This window comes from Canis lupus, chromosome 26, assembly GCF_003254725.2.
Source record: "Canis lupus dingo isolate Sandy chromosome 26, ASM325472v2, whole genome shotgun sequence".
NCBI lineage: Eukaryota > Metazoa > Chordata > Mammalia > Carnivora > Canidae > Canis > Canis lupus.
Genome location: NC_064268.1, coordinates 3,318,285 through 3,341,496, shown reverse-complemented (window position 1 = coordinate 3,341,496; position 23,212 = coordinate 3,318,285). Strand labels below are relative to the sequence as shown.

General features: G+C 48.8%; 1 protein-coding gene across 1 annotated transcript in view; it reads left to right on the top strand.

Moving 5' to 3' along the window:
* TMEM132C (transmembrane protein 132C) overlaps positions 1-23,212 on the top strand; it is a 298,484-nt gene that overhangs the window by 177,785 nt on the left and 97,487 nt on the right. The window contains exon 3 of the mRNA XM_025473591.3: positions 16,822-16,968. Within this exon, the coding sequence (XP_025329376.1) occupies positions 16,822-16,968 (147 nt within the window). The remainder of the gene's footprint in view (positions 1-16,821; positions 16,969-23,212) is intronic.

Below are 23,212 nucleotides of genomic sequence, written 5' to 3'. Positions count from 1 at the left end.
GTCCTTCCTTTCTTTCCTTGTTCAACCTTTTTCTTGACCAAAAATGTAATTCCAATGCCAGAGACAAACTACAGGGTACAATTCATCCAAAATGAAGCTACAGAGAAATATTTGTGAATTGGGAAGAAACAAAGCCTACTCATTAAGATTCTGTGCTAGGAAAGTCATGGTGGGGTTTCAGGCTGAAACTTCCTTCTGAAGCAGGCTTTGGGGCAGGCGGGTTTCCTTGCTCTCATTTTCTTGTATTCTTACAGAAAGGGCCCACGTGGCAGCAACAGAATTCCCTATAGATGACATATCTGGTCTCTACATATATCTGGGCTTAGGTTATAAACGCAACTGCCTGCTCATCCAGACAAGAAATGCTATTTGTCACAACTACTCATGAGACTCTTGCCCAAAGCACCCCACGGACACAGGAATGCCCTTCCTTGAGGAGTGGAGGATAAGACGAATCTTCCCTTCTGTTTGTCCACGGTGGCAATTGTTGTAGGTTGACTTGGAGGATCCCACTGGGATATTGGTGAGGCGGACTCCCCAGGGGCCTGATTCAGTGCCCAGGAGTGGTCGCCCCTCCTTCACCGCTACCAGGAGTCTGCTCATGCCAAGCTTGTAGGAGGAGGTGCCTTAATCTCAGGAAGGTAGGCTGAATCTCAGGGTGAATCATGATCCTATGAGCCCACTTTCTTTTTCCAGCTAGTCCTTTTCCCAATTCCCATTCTAGCTGGGATGGTCTTCTGGCCCATGAGATATAAAGATAAGTCTTCTGCTGTATCTGAGACAGAGTCTTCCAAAGACAAAGCCTTTTGCCATCATTCACATGCCTTGGTCCCCCTGTGTCCTGCTTGTGATGGTAGTTGAAGACTTTGACACTAACACCTTTGGCAATTATTGTGGAACCATGAAACAAAACCCAGGACCTCATGGAGACATCAACCCAAGGGGAGCTGACCTCCATACACCCTGTGCTTTGAGACAGTTAAAGATCTTTCTTTCTTAAGCATTCCTTATACCAATTTTTTTTTGCAGCACAAAACCTTCCTAGTCAATAACACCAAAACCGCGCTTTCGGTCGATGACAGTCAATGCATGCTTTGACTTTTGTCCGGGTCCTCCCGAGAGACATACAATTCCTTGCAGTGCAAGAATTAAGAACATAGCTCCTGAAGCCCAGCTGTCTTGCCCCTTGTTAGCTGTAAGTGATTTAACTTCACAGTGCCTCAAATGCATGAGACAGAGCTTAGGTTTGCTGAGCTGTGCAGTTAGCCCCCTGGGATTTGGGAAAGCCTCCTGTTGTAGCATGCAGGGCGGCTGGGATGTCTGCCGTGCAGCAGGGAGGGGTCCCTGGCTGTCCATGGCTCAGAGGGCATCAACAGGGCCTGTATTTGACTCCATTCCAGGGGAACCACACAAATATGGCCCTGCCTTTAGGAAGCTCACAATCAAAGATGGCAGGCCTCCTGGCACCAACCTCCACAAGCGACTTGGCTGAGAACAGAAAACAGACTCTCACCCGGACTATGGAACTGCACAGAATGAGCTCTCTGCCATGAGGCTTAGGGTCTTATCTATGTATTTCAGAAACCAAGTACAATGTCAGCCTTAGGGCAATCACTCAAGAAGTAAATATTTATTAAAATTGTTCAATAAATATTCTTGAGTACCTATCACGTTCCAGGCATTATTCTAGACTCTGGAAATACAACAGTGAACAAAGTAGTGAGGTCCTTGCTCTGATGAAGCATATGTTTCACTGGAGAAGTCACATTAGCAAAAAGTAAACAATTATATATGTCAGGCAATGATAAAGAGGATGGGCAATGAGTAAGTGGGATAAAGAGAGAAGATAGAGCAGGTCCCATTCTGTAAAGATGTGTCTAAGGTGACATGTGAGCAAAGCCAGTCATGTGCATGTCTGAGGGAAGGGCACGGGGGAGGAGGGAATAGTAAGAACAAAGCTCAGAGGGAGGAGCCCCAGGCGCCTGGCAGGGTGGGATTGTAGGGAGTGAGCGTTGCAAAATGAAGTCAAAGAGGCAGGTGAGTGGGAGATCCTGGGCGACCAACCATGCAGGGCTTTGAATAAATGAACAAGGGTAGAAAGCGTCAAGGAAGTGTTGGAGACAGGATTCGAACCACGGCAGCAGACCGCAAAGCTCATGCTTTCAATCCCCCTGGCTACACATTGGACCTCCTGGAAAGCTGGAGGGAGAGATTGCAGCTTCTACCCCCTCTGAGGGTCCTCCCGCTCACCCCCACCCCTTCCCCAGAAAGCCTCTGCTATGGCAGAGAAGAGAATATGGATGAGCTTGTGCAGGAATCGGAAAGCCTCAGTGGCTGGCTGCCATGTCCCACATTGCACCCCATGTAAGAACAAAAGAAAGATGAATCCCTCAAGGCACTGGGAGGACATCAAGAAAGTGGCTACTCGGTGATGCTGCCCCAGTGTGGGAGCCTTAGTGTTCCGTGCCACCCTGAGCTGGCGATGAGGACGGAGCTTGCACCACGTTGCTGGGGAAAGTGATGCTATGGAGAGATGCAGGGCTCCTGCAGGGGCGAGTTAGTAGGTCAGCCTCATCAAATATTGATGGACCAGCTGCGCTGCAGCCTCCCCTCCTGCCCAAGTGCCTTTGTGCCTGGCCAGCGAGCCTCAAGGAGACTTCACTTACCTGCAAGAAGTTACTTAAGGAGCCATTACAGACTTGATGGATGGGCTCTTTTGCCCTTTTTGGTTTTTATTATTAATGCGTTCTTTCGTACTGGTTCTTGACTAAAGTATAGTGTAGTTGCCTATCAAGTTAAGAGCGGGGTGTGTGTGTGTGTGTGTGTGTGTGTGTGTGTGTGTGTGTGTGTGATTCCCAGAAGACTTTCCCACCTCAATGCGAAAGGTAGGGCCTGGGGGACCATGTTTTCAAGTCAACACTTTCTGAACAGATCACCAGTCCCTTCACTGAGGGACAGGATAGTCTGGTTGTTCTAACTCAGGAGCCTGACTGCTCAGATCAAATCCTCGGTCTGTGGCTTTCATCCCTGTGTGATCCTGAGCAAGTTTCTTTGCTTCTGTATCTCTTTTTTCTCACCTGTTTAAAAAGAAGCATAGTCATAGAATCTACTCAGTGGAATGGTTAGGAAGTCTTTATTGTGTTTTAAGACTTTAATTTTTTAGAGCCGGTTTAGGTTTATGAAAAAATTGAAAGGAAGGTACATGCATTTCCCATATGCCCCCTGCCCCTGCACATGCACAGCCTCCTCAAGGATCAGCATCCCCAGGGGGTGGGACACCTGTTACAACTGATAAAGCTGCACTGACACATCATTATCATCCAGAGTCCTCAGTTTACCTGAGGGGTCACTCTTGGTGGCGCACATTCCATGGGTCTGAATAAATGTATCATGATACATATCCATCATTATGGTATCATACAAACTATTTTCAGTCTCCTTAAAATCCTCTGTGCTCTGCTTATCCATCCTTCCCTCTTCCTAAGTCCTGGCAACCGCTGATCTTTCTACTGTCTCCATAGTAGTGCCTTTTCCAAAATGTCACCTAGTTGGAATCACACAGTAGTTAGTCCCTTCAGACGGGCTTCTTTCACTTAGTGATGTGCATTTAAGGTTCCTCCGCCTCTTTCATGGCTTGATCACTCACTACATTTTAGCATTTAATAATATTCCGTTGTCTGGATACATCCCAGGTTATCCATCCACCTACTGAAGGACATCTTGGTTGCTTCCAAGTTTTGGCAGTTATGAATAAAGCTACTATAAACATCTGTATGCAGGTTTTTATGCAGATATAAATTTCGACTCCTTTGGGGAAATACCTAGGAGTGTGATTGCTGGACCATATGGTAAGAGAATGTTTTAGTTTTGTAAGGAACTTCCAAACGTCTTCCAGAGTGGTGGCACCATTTTGCACTCCCCCCGAGCAGGGAATGAGCATTCCCATTACTTCACAGCCTCACCAGCATCTGGCGTTGTCCATGTTTTGGATTTTGGCCATTCTGATAGTGACATCTCATTGTTGTTTCAATTTGCAATCCCTGGTGACATATGAAGGGGTTTTTGTTTGTTTTTCAAGTAACACATGGGAAACACTTTGCAGACAGCCTGGCTGATACTGGGAATTTTAGTAGTAAGTGTTAGCTGTTTGTTGCCGGATATTTTCACAAACACAGCAGAGCACTGAGTGCATGGCTCTGTCCCTGCCTCCACAGACTCTAGTGAGTTAAAGCAGCAGAAATAATTTGGTTTGGTTTTGTGTGGGTGGGCATTCAGACATATCCAGGTGAGTTCCACCTCTGGGACTTGGCGTCCTCGCTCTCCGTGGTCCCCCCAGAGCATCTCTCCTGGCCTGCAGCATGAACTATCTTCCTGATGGTTTATTCCCCACTAATTAAATTAGCCCTGTGCCAGCATACTCTCTAAAATTGATAAGGTGAGATCATAAAAATTCTTTACAGTCTGTACACGTGGGATCACAGCGCAGTAATCTCAGAGCAACAGATGCACGTAGTGTCTTGGAGGAGTGCACGCAACCTATTCTGGCAGTGAGACTATGATGTTTCCCATGTGCCAGAACTGCTCAGCTGGCTGGGTGCTTGGCTTGAAGGCAGGGTTTCTCAGTCTGTCACCACGGAGAGCTGAGGCCAGGTCATCCTTATTCGTGTGGCTGTCCTGTGCATGGTAGGATGGTTAGCACCTTTCCCACCTCCACCCCCTAGACATCAGCTATATCATCTCTTATTTGTGACAGCCAGAAACATCTCCAGACTTCGCCACGTCTCCCTTGGTTGAGACCCTCTGCTTGGGAGCCTGGCTTCGAGTGATGCTGGGGGCACATAGTTTATAGCAGGGTGGCAGTGGGACCCCTCCATGGAACAGCATGAAAGATCTTTGCTTAAAGGGCTGTAAGGATAGATTCCCTGTCTCAGGAAGACTTGCCCTATACTGCTGGGACTCTGCAGGGCTTCTCATTTCAAAGCTAAAAGTTCACTTGACATGTTGGCCTTTCCAGAAATCTGCCTCTTCTCAAAGCCATGGCAAACTGGTGACCAGCCAGCATTTGTAACAGGTGTATCTCATCTTGCCCCACCCTGGTTAACACTGATTTGTGACAGCACTGCTCCTCCCAGAAATACACACGTAAGATCTTTTAGTGTATGCTGACACCATCTGGACTCAACACTTGATAGAATAAGAAACACAGAGCAGGGCTCCTGAGGTAGTCCTGCCTAAACCATTTGATGCGTATGTAACCACCTTTCCACTTCCAACAACCGATTGAAAGAACATACAAGGGTGGAGGGACTGATCGGCTGGCAGTGCAAAGACACAACCAGATAAGACAGCACGTGAATGTTATAAGACAGATGACTTAGTATTTTTAAAAATATATATATCAACTGCCTGAGTGAACGGAAAAGTGATACTGTTAGCAAAATAAAAGAGACTTAAGAATATAACAACTGAACGTTATGCGTTGGCCTTGTTTGGGTTCTGATGGGAACAAACTAATTATATCGAGTAATATCTTTGAGATAATTAGGGAAGTTTTTACATTAGGAAATTACTAATTTTGTTAGATCTTTGGGTATTGACAAGTGAAACAGCAAGATATCTGGGCTTTGGTTTGAAATATCTCAGCATGGAATCATTGAAGGGGATAGACAAAGAAGGTTGGCTCCATGTTGACAGTCATTGAAAGTGACCAATGGGTGCGTGTTATACTGTCTATATTCGCTTGAAATTTTTCAGTCCAAACAGTTGAGTCAATGCCAGTTTTTCTTAGAGTAGAGCAAGTGCTATCATGGCCAACTACCAAAGAAAGTTCATGCTCCAAATTCTACTTTCTTTAGCCCAAGAGACATTTGTCATGATAGTTCTTCTGTTTGGGTTCTGGTGAATTATTTTAATCCATAATGGTTCACTAAACTTACTCAAGAGATAGCCCTAAGTGTGTTACTAAAATGCCAAGAAAGAGTATGTTATCTGTTACAATACAGATTCTGTGGTGACTTGGAGCAGTCCAACTCCGAGAAGCAGGGGAGACACAATGAGATCTGCTGTTGTAAAGGGACAGGTAGAGGTTCTTTGTCATTGTGAACGATGGAGTGAACATTACCAAGTAGGAGGAAGTAATGGGGAACTGACAAGCCACAGATGGAAGACCCGATGGCTTACCCATCGGGGTGCCAGCAGCAGGCAAAAGGCACACTACAGGGTTAATAGAAAATCATTTGCAATTGAAGGAGTGGTTTATAGAGGTATAGGCAGGTGGAGGCATGCAGGGACCCGTTTTGCACCCCTAGGCCTAAGGGGTGGGGAAAGGACCAAGTGGCTGGGAATTCTTTCGAGCTGGAGCCTTGGAGGTAGAGCTGTCCTGATGCAGGGATGCAGCTGCCGCCCACATCATGCTACCAAGCAGAGACCAGTATGTCCCACCCTGTCCCATGCAGCGTGGTTGGATGAGAATAAGTAGTTGTTGCATGTGTGACGCTGGGAACACTTACAATGTAGTTCATCCTGTGGAGTGCTGGCCCAGTCAGCAGCCAGCAGTGGCGTGCAGGCAAATGTTTCACAGCTGGCACTCTGGGGGGTGAAGCCCCTGGTGTGTAGAGTGCCCCAGTGAATGTGGCATAGACCCTCTCACTGCAGCCAGTTTCAGGCTGCCATTGTGATAGCACTGGGAAGACATGTAGAGCAGCCTTGCATGGCCCAAGCGTGTCCCCCTCAGGAACGTGTAGACACAGCTCTGAGAGCACAGGAATTCCTATACTGCGTAGGATAATTAGGGAATGGTGGGCTTTGAGTACTTGTTATCTTTGTTATCTAGGTGATAGATTATTCCCTTGTAAATATGTATGACATATATTTGAACGATAGCTGTTGTCAACAAGCGACTTGCAAAATCCCCACGATGTGACTGCCAGCACACCACTGGTTCCTAATGACCAGCCTGCAGTTTTGCAGACACACCGGAACAGTGGGTATGAGGAGGTGGAACCAGGGGTTTTTAGAAGCCAACCTGTGAAAGCAGAACATTGGTGTCTATTTTTTGAAGGGACATCCCTTGTGCCCAGTTTATCCTTTCCTGGGACCGGAACAGCAGGAGGAGGAGAAGGAATAGAACGTGAAACAACAACATGCTTGAGAACTCTCGATGTTCCCCGAGCTCGGGGCTGCGCTTCCAACATTTGTGGAGTTACTGATACATCTTATTTAGCACCCAACGTCAAAGGCAGATTTGAGGCAGCAAGAGGTAATGGCCAAAGGGGTCAGTGTTTGATAAGCTGAATGGAAGATGAACCCAAGCCACTCAGCTGGGAAAACATTTGTCAGCTGCGCTTTCCTATTGGACCTGAGAGGAGAGGATGCTTGTTCCAGATGCACCGGTGATGACTGCTGGTCATCGTCAGTTAGGGGCAGTGAGTCCTACACATGGAGAAGGAGCTGGATTTCAGTGGTTATGCATACATGCATGCCCGTGCACACACGTGTGCACACATACATTCACATGTGTGCACACAGATCCATGCACACTCACGTAGAGGCATAAAGCACACATACATTCACATGTGTGCACACATATATGCATACACGTGCACACATGCAGATGCATGGGAGCACATGTTCGTGTACGTGCACACAGGTGCATACCTGCATGTTTGTGTGTAGAGGCATAGGAGCATACATGCACACACAGGTGCACACATGCACACATACATACACACAGACACAAACACACAGGTTCTTTTAGGAGTTGCAACAGTGGCCACCGAAACATTTTCCACCTCCTTGAAACCAGTCTGTCCCTCATTTCCTGTGGTCTCCATTCCTGTAGACAGACAGAGAGCTGCCCCAATAGGAAATTTAGGAATGATTCAAGAGGATGCCGCCAGTGGGCAGAAAGCTGGGATCCATCTACACAAGGCCACTGTCCCCCAGGGCTCTGCTGCCCCAGGTCAGAGAGTTACTGGTAGAATGAGATGATGGTCTTCACTGGGGTCCCAGTGGGAGACAGAGAGATAGGAACCAGCTCACATTAATAACAACAAAATGCCGAAAAAGCATTTTCAATACTTTCATGACACAGGGCCCTCTGGATTTCCCTTCCTTCCATGTCCTGAAAGATCATGTATCAAAGCTGCATGCATGAAGGAAAACTCTGCATTTTAAAATTATGTGTATGTCCGTGCTTTCCTGAATGTGTTGTGCACACTGGTAGTATGGGATGTTACTTTATGCAATTCATGAACAGGCTTTTTAAAAATTTTACTGTCATGTATTTATCTTAATGTGCATTTTGAAAAAGTTTTGTTTTTCTTTTGTGGTTGGTTGTTACATGCACTTCCTTTTTGAAAAAACTATGCTAAAGCAAAAAGAAGTGTCTTGTTTAAGGAAAAATAATAAATGATGTCACAGAGAGTGTATGGATATGTCAACAATTTGAGGGGAAGGCTTGGGGAAACCCAGGTGGAGATCTCACAGACCCGTAACCTGCAGTGAGCACCAGCCCACAATACCCAGGGGAGCCATGCCAACCTGATGACATTGTAAGAGCAGCACAGAGGACACTATAGAGACCCAGATCACAGGTTAATGTTTGTTTTCTTTTAACTGTTTTTGCAATACCGGGAAACCCAGCCTCTTCTCTCCACACATCTAGCTTCATAGGACTTGGCATGTTACCGGGTGGAATGGACGTGAACATAAATGTGCAAGTGTTATTTCGTGGAGGGGCAAACGATCAGTGTGTTATGCCTTCATACACAGCAGGCACTACGTGCCAAGCACCATCCCCTCTGTTGTCAGCTGCAGAAGCCGTCATGAGTATATAGCAGGAGCCTGTACCCCTGCAGTGCGCAGCCAGGTAGGTGGGGGTTGTTGAAGGCACAGCTATGTGCAGGGGGACATTGCCCCCCTGCTTGTTCAGGGATGTCATCATCTTGCATCATGGTATCTCCTTGTAGGGGCCAGTCCAGGGGCGGGCTGTTTCAGAGGCTGCTTGCTTCTTAGCTTTGTCCCAGGCAGCCCTCTCTGAAAGCACGCACCCGAGACCATGAAGTCTGGAGATGTTCATTTATCACAGCCAGATTTCTCTGCCTTCCTCTCCATCCACTCAGTCCTTGGAGGAGTCCATAGACATCAGGTGCAGGTGAGCCCCTTCTGTGTACATTACCCAAAGGCACTGTGGTTTGGGCAGCTTGGTCTTTACTTTCCCCTTGCTGCATTATTCATGTAGCCAGCTGTTGGATAAGCATGCTGCTGCTGACTGCTCTGAGTGCCAGTTGTAAAAGACATAGGAAATGTCCACTCTGTGGCAGAGAGTGGTGAGCCTCCAACGTTTGCCTCTTTGCTGAGGGTCTCCACGGAAAGAATGAATGCAATATTCCAGCAGTGGAGCATCTAGAAGATACACTGGTTCTTGGGTAGAAGTTTGGTCACTTGGTCCATGCCTTGGGGTGGGGATGGTCTGCTCTGTGCCAAGAGGGGTCATATAAATCACTGGCTCTCAACCAAGCATTTTTTTTAAAGATTTTATTTATTTATTCATGACAGACACAGAGAGAGAAAGACAGAGATAGAGAGGCAGAGACACAGGCAGAGGGAGAAGCAGGCTCCATGCAGGGAGCCTGACGTGGGACTCAATCCTGGGACTTCAGGATCACGCCCTGGACCAAAGGCAGACGCTAAACCACTGGGCCACCGGGGCTGCCCTCAAGGATGGTTTGATAACCTCCCCCCATACACAAAGGCATTTGGCAATGTCTAGAGACACGTCTGGTTGTCACAACTGAGGAAAGGTGCTACCGGCATTTCATGAGTAGACGCAGCCAAATATCCCATAATGCACGGAACTGCTCCCCTGAGCAAAGTAGTATCTATTTCGAAGTATCAATAGAGCCTGAGTCGAAAACCCCTGATGTCAGTGAATAAAGCAAACCGGAAGGACACACTCATGAACAGCATTGCAAGCCTGCTGAGTCTACGTGGACCAGTCATGCGCAAGTGCACTTCCTGCTTCCAGGGGGGACGCTGTCCCACCTCCCACCCCGCGGTTTCTATTCTCATGTTTTCTGCCCTGGATTCATTGCTGCTTCTCCAATACTGGGCCATTTTCCAGGATGTAGAACAGATTCCTAAAAATTTGACAACTTAAAAGAGCAGATGTTTATTAGGTTGAAATTCTCTATGAACCAAATTCCGGGCTGGGGTCTCCCGAGGCTGAAATCAGGTGTCAGCCTGGCTGGGTTCTTGTCTGGAGGCTCTGGGGATGACTCTTCCTCCAAGACCCGTGGGGTGGTTGGCTAAACTCACTTCCAGTGGATGCAGGACTGGGGACCTTGCATCCTTGATGATGGGTCGGGGCCACGTCCAGCGTCTAACAGGCACCTCCATTCCTGGGCTCGTGGCTTCTCCATTCTCAAGGGCAGCAGCCGCAGGCAGCACCAAGTCACGTGTGGACCCTCTCTGGTAGCCCCTTGCACTGCCAGCCAGAGAAAAGTCAGCTTACACAGGGCTGTGGTGAGGAGGTCTGGCCAACCTGCGTGCTCCCTAGCATGAGATCAGCTGATCTGGGTCTTCCATTCCCGTCTGCATCTGTGAGGCCCTGGGAGCATGGCCTAGTTTCGTTGCTGAGGGATCAGGGACAGGGATCGTGGGTGGCATCTTCTGGACCCTGCCTGCCACAGGCCTCTTGCGGCAGACTTTCCCTGCTGGCTGGGGGCTCCCCCATTGTCCACATGGGTGGGCCTCACCATCTCCCACCTCTCCCCTCATCAGCTGTCCCATTTAAAATTGCACCTGTCTCCCTCCTCATTCTCTCTGCAGCTTTACTTTCACCTGTAACCTTTGCCAGCACCTGACATGCTGTGCATTTTGCTTATGTTTTGGTTTATTGTTTGTCTCTCCCACCTGAATGTGAGCTCTCCGGAGGAAGAACTGTGGGCTCCTTAGATTCTTCTCACCAAGATCAGCACTGGTCACATGGGACCGTGTGCCACATTCAGTGAGTGTTTGCTGGATGCCTAAACATCATGATGGCTTAAAAAGCAGAAATCCAGAATTTTACATGGGAGCATTTTATTTCATTTTATTTTAAGTAACCTCTGTACCCAACGTGGGGCTCGAACCTACAACCCCAAGATCAAGAGTCACACGCTTTACCAGCGGAGCCAGCCAGGCTCCCCTCTTCTGATTTTATTTTAATGTCGGCAACTGTATTCATTTGCTAGGGCTGCCATAGCAAAGTGCCAAGGTGATGGCTGAAAGGGCAGACGTATTGTCTCATGGTTTGGGGGGCCAGAGGTCCAGAATCAAGGTTCCTTCTGAGTCCTCTCTCCTTGGCGTGCAGATGGCTGGCGTCATCCTGACCTGGCACTCTCCCTGTATGGTGTCTATCTACAAGCTGCCCCTTCTTCGAGGAACATGAGGCCATCGGTCCTTGTGTTTGGGCCACCCCATAGCTGCCCTGGAGCTGGATTCCCTCTGTGTCTGTGAGGTCACATTCTGAAGCGCTGGGCTAGGAGTTCAGCATATGGATCCGGACGGGAGTGCAAGTCCACCCATAATAGCAACTATTTATATTTTTTCCTACTTTTACATATTCTGCAGATCAGGTTCAGCCGACTCAGCCTTACAGGACCAGAGATCAGTGGTACCCAGCCCTCCCCTAAGCCCTCCTCAAGCCACACAGATGCTCATTCCAGCAGCAGTCATACCAGTGGCTTCTAGAAGTTCAGTGGCCGTGAAGAGCTTCTAAGGAGAGCATTTTACGTAGAGATTCCAGCTCACCCCAAGACAGATGAATCGGATGGCAGAAATTAGGCTTTCTGTGTTCAGAATTTGTACTCAACATTGATTCTCTTTAATCATCCCTATATTACACTTGAGTCAAGCACCTTTTGAAAAGAGGGAGGGACATGTTTGGGGTTGAATGCTAAAAGACTGAGGCGTGTGTGCAGGCAGCATGAGCCGGCTCTGGGGCACCCAGACCGGCTGGGAAGCACCCCCAGGACAGGCCCACAGCCGCGCCCTGTGTTGATTCTGCTCGGCACCCTGCACAGCACCTGCTGGGGAGCACTGCTGCCGACATTGCTCTGGTTAGGCGGCGCTGTCTCTGAGCATCCTGAGTCACCTTCCAACCCCAGCAACAGCAGACCCTTGGTTGGGGACCGCTGAACTAAACCACCCCCTAGACAGGCTGGAGAGGAGCAGAGGCCAGGGAGTGATTTCCCAAGGCCACAGAGCTCATCACCAGCAGAGGCTGGACCCGAAGCCGGCTTTTCTGCATCCACTCCACCGCCTTCTCCAGCCTTTGAGATGTTGAGCAGAAGTGGCCTGTCCCGTGCCAGCTGGCTCCTGGCCCCTTGCCCCGAAGCCAGGCATCCTCATGGAGCCTCCTCTGATGCCACCACGTCTCCACACTACTGGCTCTCTTTGCAAAACTCCACCCTGGGGACCCCAGATTCTTGCAACGGCCAGTTCCTTGATGTACCAGGGGACATCTAATGGTCTCATACAGAAAATGCCTAATTAACAAAATCAGCCTTTTAAACCCTGTGTCTTCCTCCCACCTGACACACAGATGAGACCAGCCACGGTGTCAGGCAGCAAGAGACCTCCTATCTGTGCAAGCTATTAAGTGGAAAGGACCCTTTGTAGCTTCAGTGAAACCTGGAGTCTTGAGCAAAATCCAAATGTGGCAAAACTGGATTTCAAGCAGTCACATTTCATGAGACATTTCTTATGGGTAGTAAAGTTAGAAGGTGTCCCTGGTAAGAGACTGATGGGGCGTGGATTTCCCTGTCTTGAGACAAATGGGGCTTTTGCGTGCTGATGTGTCCATAATGTCTATCCCTCAAGTATGCCCTGGTCTCCTTGCACCAAGGTGACACGTGTGTGCGGCACATCATTTTAACACAAGACTTGGGAGAAGTTTCCAAAGAAGAGGTGCCTGTTGCTGCTGACAAGCTCTTGCAGCTCTTGCAGCTCTGGGGGATGATGCTGAGTAGGACACCCTAACTTTGAAAGTGGAGATGGGGCTTGTCAACCTTTGGTTCCCTCTCAGTGACTGCCGGCATCGGGTTTGCTTGACAGTGTTGATCTATTCATGAGGATTTGTGACCTCCACTCGGGGAGTAGGGCAGGGGTAGGTGTGTGCATGTGTGTGTGTGTCATTTTCCAAGCTGAAACTCTGTGTATATCCTAAGGAGTCAAAGAGTTCTGCAGCGTTTGTTGGTAAACACTGTATATAGCATTCTCCAAGTGACAAGGCAATGGTGACAGAGCACAGATGGCGTGTTCGCCAGGGCCTGACTGTTCTGGCCTTTACTGTGTGGTTCCATATTCTGGGTGTGGTGGGGGTAACTCAGATCTACGTGAGAGATGTCCTTCCCATGACTACTCACCACGAAGAACCTGCACGTGAGCACAGGTGAGATCTAAGCAAGGTCTGCACCTGACGTCAGTGAGATGAGATCCTTGGGGGAGTTGGGGGAAGGGTTCATGAGAACATGGTGGTGGGGGTACGTTGGTTGGTTTTACAACTTCCTCTTAATCTCAAAACTTTCAAACTGAAAAGTGATTTGGAAAAAAATCCTGCAGGATTCTCTTTCCTTCCAGAGGCAAGATTCTTACCTTATATGGAATTCATGTCCATATTGCAGACTGGCATAGAGATGTGGATACACCACCCTTCTTTTGGAGTTTGTTCTGGGCAATATCTATAAATTTTCCACGACAAAGGACAAAATATTGCCCCCCATAAGGGCATTCCTTTCTATATCGCCATCCTTCCAATATAAGAATCATATTTCGTCTAGATTGATATTCAGTGTTTAAAATAATATAAGCATGGGTGCTCATCGCCGTAAAACCAAGTATGAAATTATGATCATGTTGGCTCTTTTGAGTGATGATTTCTTATCTTCAGGATTAAAAACTGACTTGGTTTTATTCTTTTCCTTTGTTTTCTGTTTATTGAGCTCTTGTATATTCCCAGGCTCTTCGCTGACTGTCTAGATCTCCTAGATCAGAGCATTTGTTTTGCTCAAATTCCTTAGGAGAATGCCTGTTTCTGGAGGGCTTGGCTACCAGACTCAACTGCTCACGGCGGGGGTCGGGGGGTGGGGAGCCAGGGGGGCTGTCCCTTTAGCCACCCTCCCTCTGCTTGTGTGTGGGATCCTCTTCCTGTGCCTCTGACATCAGATGCCTTTCTGGGTTACTCCCTCTCTTGATGGAGCACATCTTCAGGCCGTAGGATGCTGGATTTTTGGAGAGCTTGCACATCCAGAAACATTCTTCATAATCCAGCTGGTGTAGAGGGCTAGGTTGGGAATCACATCCCCATTGATCCCACAGCGGCTGCTGTGAGTTCCAAATCCACGCTCATCCCTGACCTTTCCCGCTCTCTGGAGGACTGTTGAATCCACTCCTCTGTAGCCCGAACTGTGTCCTATGCCTGGGTGCGGGTCTGTCCCCACTCACTGTGCTCATCACCAAGGGGACCCATCCAGCCTGGAAACTCAGGGCCTCTACTTTGGGGAAATTTCTTGAATGACTTCACTGATTATTGTTTTTTTTCTTTTATTTTTTCTGTTATTCAAATATTGAACCTCAAAATAGCCTTTTCTGTTCATCTTCTCTATTTCTATTTCTTTTTTTTTTTTTTTGCTACCTGGGATAAATTTCCTCTCTCCATCAGTCAGTCTACTGACCTTCCATTTCTGCTACGACATTTTTAATTTCCAAGCACTTGTTTGTTTGTTTGTTTTTTCTGAGTGCTTTTTTTTATTTCAGATTTATTTATTTATTTTAATTTAATGACATCCTGTTTTTGTTTCATGAGTATGGCATGTTCTCTGATCTCTCCATGATCGTGGGTGACAGTGTGAGTTTTAAAATTATGGTCTTTCCTGCATTGGCTCTATTTCCTACAGGTTGCTTTTCTTTTCTGTTTGCTTCTTTTGGTCTCTGGAATAATGTGGAGACTTTTCTTGGTGCCCGGCACCTGTAAGTGAATGAGGGACTAAACCACCATGGGAAGCTCTGAGCCCAGGCGCCCTGGCTGGCTGTTTGGAGAAGCCCCAATGTCCGCCTGAATGTCGCATTTTTCCCAGGGGAGCGAGGGCCCAGCTTTGGGGATGGAGGCTGGGAATCTCAATGATCTTTATGCATAGGGTCACATGGTCACTCTCCTGACAGCATGGCAATCCCATTCTCAATTCCCCAGGGATCTCACAGCCCCGAGAGGGGTTCTGCACTCACCCTGTTGGGTGGGAAGGGGAACAATATATGCATCTAGCTGCTTCATAAACAGAGAATCTTCCTTATTGATCTTCATCCACTCTTGCATGGGGACTGAGACCCCCGATCCCTGGGGCGGGTGACTGTGGCATAAGCCCTGCTGGTTCTGGCTTTTCCCACTGATCATGGGGGCTGCGTGTGGAAGGCTTGCTCCCGCGTACCCCTGCCTGCACCTTCTATCGGGTTTCAGAATCCGTGGCAAGAACAATCATATGGTTTCACTCATGTGGGAAATGTAAGAAATAGTGAAAGGGATTATATAAGGGAAAGGAGGGGAACTGAATGGGAAAAATTAGAGAGGGAGACAAACCATGAGAGACTCCTAACTCTGGGAAACACACAAAGGGTAGTGGAAGGGCAGGTGGGCGGGGGGTTGGGGTGACTGGGTGACGGGCACTGAGGGGGGCACTTGATTGGATGCGCACTGCGTGTTATACTATATGTTGGCAAATTGAATTTAAATAAAAAAAAGAAAAAAGAAAAAAAAAAAGAATCCATGGCAGCCGTGCAAGTCCCTCCCCACCTCATCTTTACAAATGGGGCTTCTGTTCTCCTATGAGCGGGATTTGGGGGACAGGACAGGTGGGTGTTGTGGTCCATCTACTGCTCTTCTCTCGGGTCCATTGCTGAGAACACTGAGGCTCTCGGAGGCTGAGCCCCCACCAGAAGGTGGGCCCTGGAGAAGAGCTTTCTTTTCTCCAAGTCCTGACATAGTGCACTTTGGTCGGTGCCTGGCCCAAGGAGGCCCAGCAGTCACCCAGAGCAGGATGAAGTCATGGAGCAATAACTAAGTGCTTATTAAGTGCTAAGCACTAAGTGCTAAGTGCTTATTAAGTGCTTGCTGTATGCCTCACGCTACTTTAATCTCTTTCTCTGTATGAATTCATCATTCAGCTTTATTAGCGGATCCATTACAGAGGGGAACTTGTGGCACAGAGAGGTTGGCCCAGAGCCACACAGCGACAAAGTGGCGAAACCAGAGCATAAGCCTTGGGGCACGGGAGTCCCAGCTCAGCCACACTCCACATCCCCTGACTAATGAGCCTGTGTTGTGGGAGCCTGCGCGGGGCACTGTAGGATGTTTAACTGCGTCCTGGGCTTCCCACTCCCTGACCCAGTGGTAACAAGGAGAAATGTCTCTAGACATTGCCACATGCCCCCTGCAGGACACTACCCCACACCAGGAGTGACAATGATGTGCCAAGGCAAGAGGATGCTCCCCTTGAACACTTAATGGGGCTACTTCTCGGTTTAGGGTCTGTCCAGGGACACTTCCCCTCAGATCTGGATAGCAAGATCCACAGCTCTGGAGTCTGGGGTCCTCCCCCTTCTACTCCATCTGTTCACCCCTGCATCACCACCCTCTGGTGCCCTCCATCCATCTCCACATGGGCCACGCAAATGTGGACAGTTGGACAAGGGGTGGTCGCCTGCAGCGTAGTGGAGCTTGGGCACATCTGCAGAAGCCAGGTCTTTAACGCTGTGGCTCTCTCTTGCCTGTCTTCATATCCGCAGAGCCAAGGTGAAGAAGGGGGTGAACATCCTGGGCACTCAGACCAGCGAGCCCCGGCAGTGGGATGTCAAACAGGAGATGGGGAATGGCGGAAAGCATGCTACCACCACCGTGCTGTGCCAGCGCCTGGGGTCCAGCACACGTAACAGGTAAGCACAGGGGACGCAGGGTCCAGTGACCGGGTCACCACCTGTAAGGCTGGCCTTACACTCACATTTAACTGCTGCTTAGCAGAGCTATTAACCCCTGGGCCTGGGAACCTGGAGGCACTTACATCAGCTGGCAGGACCATCTGGCAGCTCCAGGCGGGGCAGGCGCGGCTCTGGTCCTGAGTCTGTTGTTTGGGCTTTGGGTCAGAGGCAGGCTGGCATGGTTTGCTCTGCCTCCCGGGCCTCATGCATTCTCTGCACGTGGGCTCAAGTCCCTGGGCTGTGTTACCTGCCCTTGCCCTCTCTAGATTATCAGAGGCTGCTTTCTTCCAGGCACTCATTCCTTGAGGGTGTGATGTTGTGCTTTATGATAAGAAATAGGCATTTGGTCTTCATCCCTGTTCCTGGAACAGAGCTTCTAAAACCCTCAGAATTTTGTAAATGAGTGATAAGAGCAATAAAGGTGACTTTTCTTATGTTAATGATGTGACTTTTGGAAAGCTGGGTCACCCCAACCCCACCTGGGGTTGGGTCACCCCAACCTGGGTCACCCCAACCCCACCCCCAACATCTCCTGGGAGGGCAGAGGGGCTGGAGATGGACTTCAGTTCCCAATGGTCAGGGATTTAATTAGTTTTAAGCCTGTAATGAGGCCTCCAGAAAAACCTGAAAGAATAGGTCTCGGAGAGCTCGCAGGTAGGTGAGCCCATGGGGATTCAGGGCGAGCAGCACCGAGAAAGGACGTGAAGATGTCCGCCCTGTGCGTCTCCTCCATCTGGCTGCTCCTGAGTTATGTCCTTTAACCTAGTAAGGGAAGGTTTCTCTGAGTCCTGCCAGCTGCTGTCACAAACTAATCAAACCCAAGGAGGCAGTCAGGGGAACCTCGAGTTTATAGCGGGTGGGTCAGAAGCTCAGGTGACAGCCTGGACCTGCCACTGGCACCTGCAGGGGGCGGTGGGGGGTGGGGGGGAAGTCCCGTGGGATGGAGCCCCTACCTGGGGATCCGATGTCATCTCCGAGTGGACCGAGTCAGGATCACGTGGAATTGGAGGGCACCAGCTGGTGTCGGAGCGCTGCTTGGTGGTGCAGGGAAATGCACACATCGGAGCTGGTGTCAGAGTCGTGCAGGATTAGAGCCAGTCTTCAGTGAGGAGGGATTTCAAGATGGGGTGACGGCCCATGACAACGGTACATAAGGATGTGCTATGCGAGATTCTACACAGAGAACTGGATTATTATTTAAAGTAATTGTTTGCTGTGTATAAAACAACACATACTTGCTTTAGAGTATTTGTAAAGCACAGTTATGCGAGGGAAAAGAGCTAAATAATATTTCGCTGTTCTGCCTCCCAAGGATAACCCACAGCTAACGTGCTGGTTCATTCCCTTCCCGTGTTTTATACCTGCAGTAAATGCGTAGTCGGTTTATTTATCTTATAAATCCGGTATTGTAATCTATACATGGATTTTAAGATGCTTTCACTTCTACTGAAAACATTTTCTCTTGACGTTAAATTGTCCCCAAAAACACATTAAACGGCCTCGTGATATTCCATCATATAGATTTAACGTTACTTAAATAACCATACCCGTGACTTTAGACATTGCAGTTGTTCTTGACTTTTATTCTTATGAAAAACAATGCGGCAGTAAACCACCTTTCACATCAAGCTTTATCTACTTCTCTTTTCACTTGAAGTGGCTTCTCCAGAATTGAAAAGTTTGATCATTTTTAGGGCTCTTGGCACGTTCTGTTTGTGTATTTTCTTGATGGGAGTGACCCTAAAGGGAAAAGCAGCCCATCATTGAACACATTTTCTTCAACAAATGCTACAAGCCTGCCAAGGAAAATTCTGCCAATTCTCCACTTTGTTTAGAAACACCCAGTTCTTTGATCGTAAACCCTCTCTGCGGTCCTTCCTTTCATGGGTCGCCAGGGAAAACATCTGGCCGCCCGAGCAGCTCCCTGGTTCAAACACCAACCTTTCCCCTGATCACCCCAAGAAGGACTGTTAGTACCACATGTGGGGTGAGGGTCGTGTGTCCAAATGTTTCGACTTGTGAAGAAGTAACCAGAAAGAAATGCATGCCAGGGTCCTCTGGGTATAAGCAGAAGACCAGAGGCACAATTAAATCTCCTGAACCAAATGCACATAAAGTCTGACTAGCCCATAATACTGGTGTTGATTAGACAAATAAAAATGAAGGTATTCATTAACAGACAGTGAAGTTGTGCATGTAAGTCATTCTTCATGACACAGTCAGGAGGAGTCTCAAAGTGAGGGAGGAAGCCCTGTGGTGGCTCGTTCTTGAGGGTCCTGGAGGCAATCCTCTATGTGCTGAGTCTTCTGAGAGGTCTGCTCTGGGCCAGGTGTGTTTGCTGGGAGGTGAGCTGCTGGGTTTTTTTTTTTTTCTTTTTTTTCTGGAAAGCCTGTTTACCAGCACTTCGCTGATGGATGGGTGTTCATGCTCACTGCCTTCCTCGCCACGCTCTGCGGAAAGCCTTGGTTGGTATCCATGGGAGGTGCTGTGTGCTATGCCCAGCAGATGTCCCCTGAAAACTGAGTCAGATCTAGGCCACCCCCCATCAAGGAACCTGAATGAGGTGGAGACCTGGGACCAGAAGGACCCCAACTCAAGGGTGTTCATTGACATGGATGATGCAAGTCCCCCTGGGGAAAGAGGGCTACTCCCCACTGCCTGTAGAGCCAAGCACATCTTGTTTCCTACAGCTGTGTGACAAAGTACCCCAAAGCTTACGAGTTCAGAACTTGTTTATTATCTCATGTTTCCTTGGGTGAGGGATGTAGGCACATCCTCACTGGGACCCCTTCCTGAGGGTCTGTCACTAAAAGGCAGTCAGCATATCCTCCACCAGGACCTGTGGTCTCATCCGAAGGCTCAGCAGAGCCAACCCACTCCCAGGCTTATGTGGTCATGTGCGGGATTCAGGTCCTCGAGGGCTACAGGACTGAGGGCCTCGGCTTCTTGTTCCTTTCCAGGTGTCTTCCTCCATCAGATCAAGCCTGTGAGAAGGTCCAGGGAGAAAGGAAGTGCCAGCAAATGGAAGTCAGAGTATTTTATTATATAATCTCACAAGTGACATCCACACACTTTTGCTGTATTCTGCTCATTAGAAGCAAGTCTGGGCCTTTCTCAGAGGAGGAGAGGACACAAGGTTGGCTGCCAGGCGGTGGGGGTCCCTAGGAGCCCTGCTTAGCCTCTGTGAGCCTGACGGCAATCCCGGGCTATGGAGGGCTTTCCGTAGTGATACCTGTGAACTCTCCTCAAAGGATGAAGGATGGGGGCAGAGGAAGGAATAGAATATGCAGGAACAGAGAATGACAGCCTTGCAGGCACAGACAGAGGCCCCACAGGCCCTGAAATCAGGTCCCTCACGCAGAGAAGAGCGCAGGTGTGCCCTGGCTGCAGGTGGCAGAGAAAGGACTTGCTGAAGTTCTTCCAGGAAGGGGGCTGGGCCATGAAAGACAGGGATATGGATCCCACACTGGTGGCTTTACCTGGCCTTCCCTGAGCAGGACATCCCCTGTCCTCCTCTTCAGATGGACTTGCCTTCCTCATTTAACTTAAGCCTAGTTGATTCGGAGGGAAGTTTTAGGTTCCTGCCTGGATTGGTGAGCTTTGTTCAATGCACTCACAAGTGATGATCCTGGCTTGTTCCATCCGAAGAGCAATTTATCCAAGGGATGTTGTTGGGGACACTGTGGTGTCAGCTTGGAAAGTGGGAAACCCCAGTGGCCCCTGCCCACAGTCACACCTCGTCATGGATGCTTGCATCGCTTAAAAGTCTAATCTGAATCAACTTTAAATTGCTCTGGGTATTTTAAATTCACCTGTATCTTTAGTGATAATATTCTTGAAAGTATACAGGCCAAGTACCTCTGCTAGGTCCTAACATGCATTACAATAAGCATACAATTATAAGAATTATTTTATAAGATGATCCTCGGTGATTAGGACCGGGCGTCATTCATGCATATTCCTGTCGTAATGGGAATTTGTGCCATGAATCGCCCAGTGTGGTGCACATTGCCCCCTGGGTCCCACTTCAGGCCCCCGTACTGCTTCTGTGTTCCTGCGTGGGCTGGTAGTCTGCTCTGGCGGCTCTAACAAAATGCCACCGATGGGGGCTAAAGAATGAATGTTTATTCTCTCCTAGTTCTTGAGCTCGAAGTCCAAGATCAAGATCCTTTAGGGTTGGTTTTGGAGGGGACCTCTCACTTCTTGGCCTTCCTGCTGTGTCCACACATGGCCTTTCCTGTGTGTACCCTGGGGGGGGGGGAGAGGGAGGGAGAGAGAGAGAGCAAGCTCTGATGGCTCTTCTTATAAGGACCCTGGCCCTATCAGATTTGGACCCCACCCTTATGGCCACACTTAACCTTAATTATTTCCCTAATGGTCCACTCTCTGAGCACTGCCACATTAGGCATGAGGGCTTCATGAGATGAATTCCAGAGTGGGGGGACCCAGCCAGTGCCTAGCAGCAGGCCTTGCCCTAACACCCTGCACCTGTGTCCTTTGGAGCTCTGCCCTGGGCTCCTGGGCACTCTCACCCACTCTCCAGACTGTTAGGAAAGCCTGAGAGTTAACATTTTCGGGGTGGGGGGGCAGTCCTTGCACATGACGGAGGGGTGCAGAGCATAAAAACTCACCTCCTCTCCTCCCAGACAACTGTCAATTGTGATGGACGCTGCAGAGCTCCCCAGGGATCCAGGGAGGCTGGCACCCTCTCTGATCACATCCTGTCCCTTATGTGAACTGCTTCCCTCGTCCCCATCCCATGTCTTGTAGAATCACTTACAAGTGGACCGACGGCTCCAGGTCTGCTGCTAACAAACCCAACCTGAGATTCTCAGCAACATAACAGTCCCTGCTTCCTTCCCTGATGGAATGGCCTCCTACGTGTATAGTTGGGAGGAAGAGTTTGTTAGGAAGGCCTTCCTGTCAATGGAGCACTTTGTCCCCGGAGTCTAGAACTTCCAGGCTTCACATCCTGCAACCCCTCGTCCGTAAACCCTCAGATCCAAGAAGAGTTGGCAACTTTCCATACAGTCGTGTTGCACTTAGTCTCTAACCCCTAGATGAATATTTTAGCAGTCGGAGCATCCCGGCAATCATGCAAACTCAGCTAACAACCTACCAGATCGTACTTCATACTCACAGGGTGTCAAGCCAATGGAGCAATTAATGTTCTGTTCAGACACCCCCAACACACACACACACACACACACACACACACACACACACACACAGGGCCATGAGTCTAAGGGAATCAAGCAGATAGCAAATGCCTCTGTGTCCACGGGAAGAGGATGCAGGATGTGGCTGGCCAGTTGCAACACTGGGGTGCACTCGGAGGTGCCATCGGTGTTCACTCCAGAGGGAGCCTCTCCTGCCTTGGCATTTTATCTCCCTCACCACGTGGAATCCTTCCTCAAACCTGGGTATGAGCAGCTGGAGCTCGCCCGAGCAAGAACCCCAGGCAGCCCAGGAGGTGACCCCCACCTGGAGGGAGGGTCCAGCCAACCTGGGCTGGTGCCAAAGAGTCCGTGTGTCTTTGAACTGTGGATGTGCTGTTAAGTGAGCAGTGGGCTCCGTGTTGGGGATGCAGCCGCGGTGGCTGTGACGGAGGCTGGCGCCCTGGAAGTGGGGGCTCCAGACATGCCACCTAAATGACTCTCCACGGAGCCTCGCACACTGTGCTGGTGGTTACAGACCACCTTCATTAAAATCCATTCACTGGGGCAAAAATTTTAAAATTTTTCTATTGGGCTTTGTTATTAAAATATTGCTTTTAGAATCTCTTCCAGGAGGCAAACATAATTATCTTAAAAATAAAAATGTCAATAGTAGTAATACTCTATATAGTGCTTGGCATTTTACAGAGTGCTTTGTATACACGATTTCAGTAAATCTTTTCCATGGTTTCTCAAGCACTCCATTTGGCAGGCCACTGGGCAGGTGAAGAAAAGACAGGAGGGCAAAGGGAGGAAGCATCTGACTGTATATTTGTGCTGATGATAAAAAAAGTTTTCTTTTAAAATAACTTTCACGTCTATAAATAAATGGAAAATGCTCGAATCTGTTGCATGAATTAAAGGTGAGCGTAAAGAGCTACAATTGGAACTTACAAACCTTGTTGTCAGTGTCAGCGAAGTCTGTGCACCTGCTCAGGGGCTGGAAGGGGAGAGGAAAAAGAGGCACTAGCTTCAAACTGAGACTT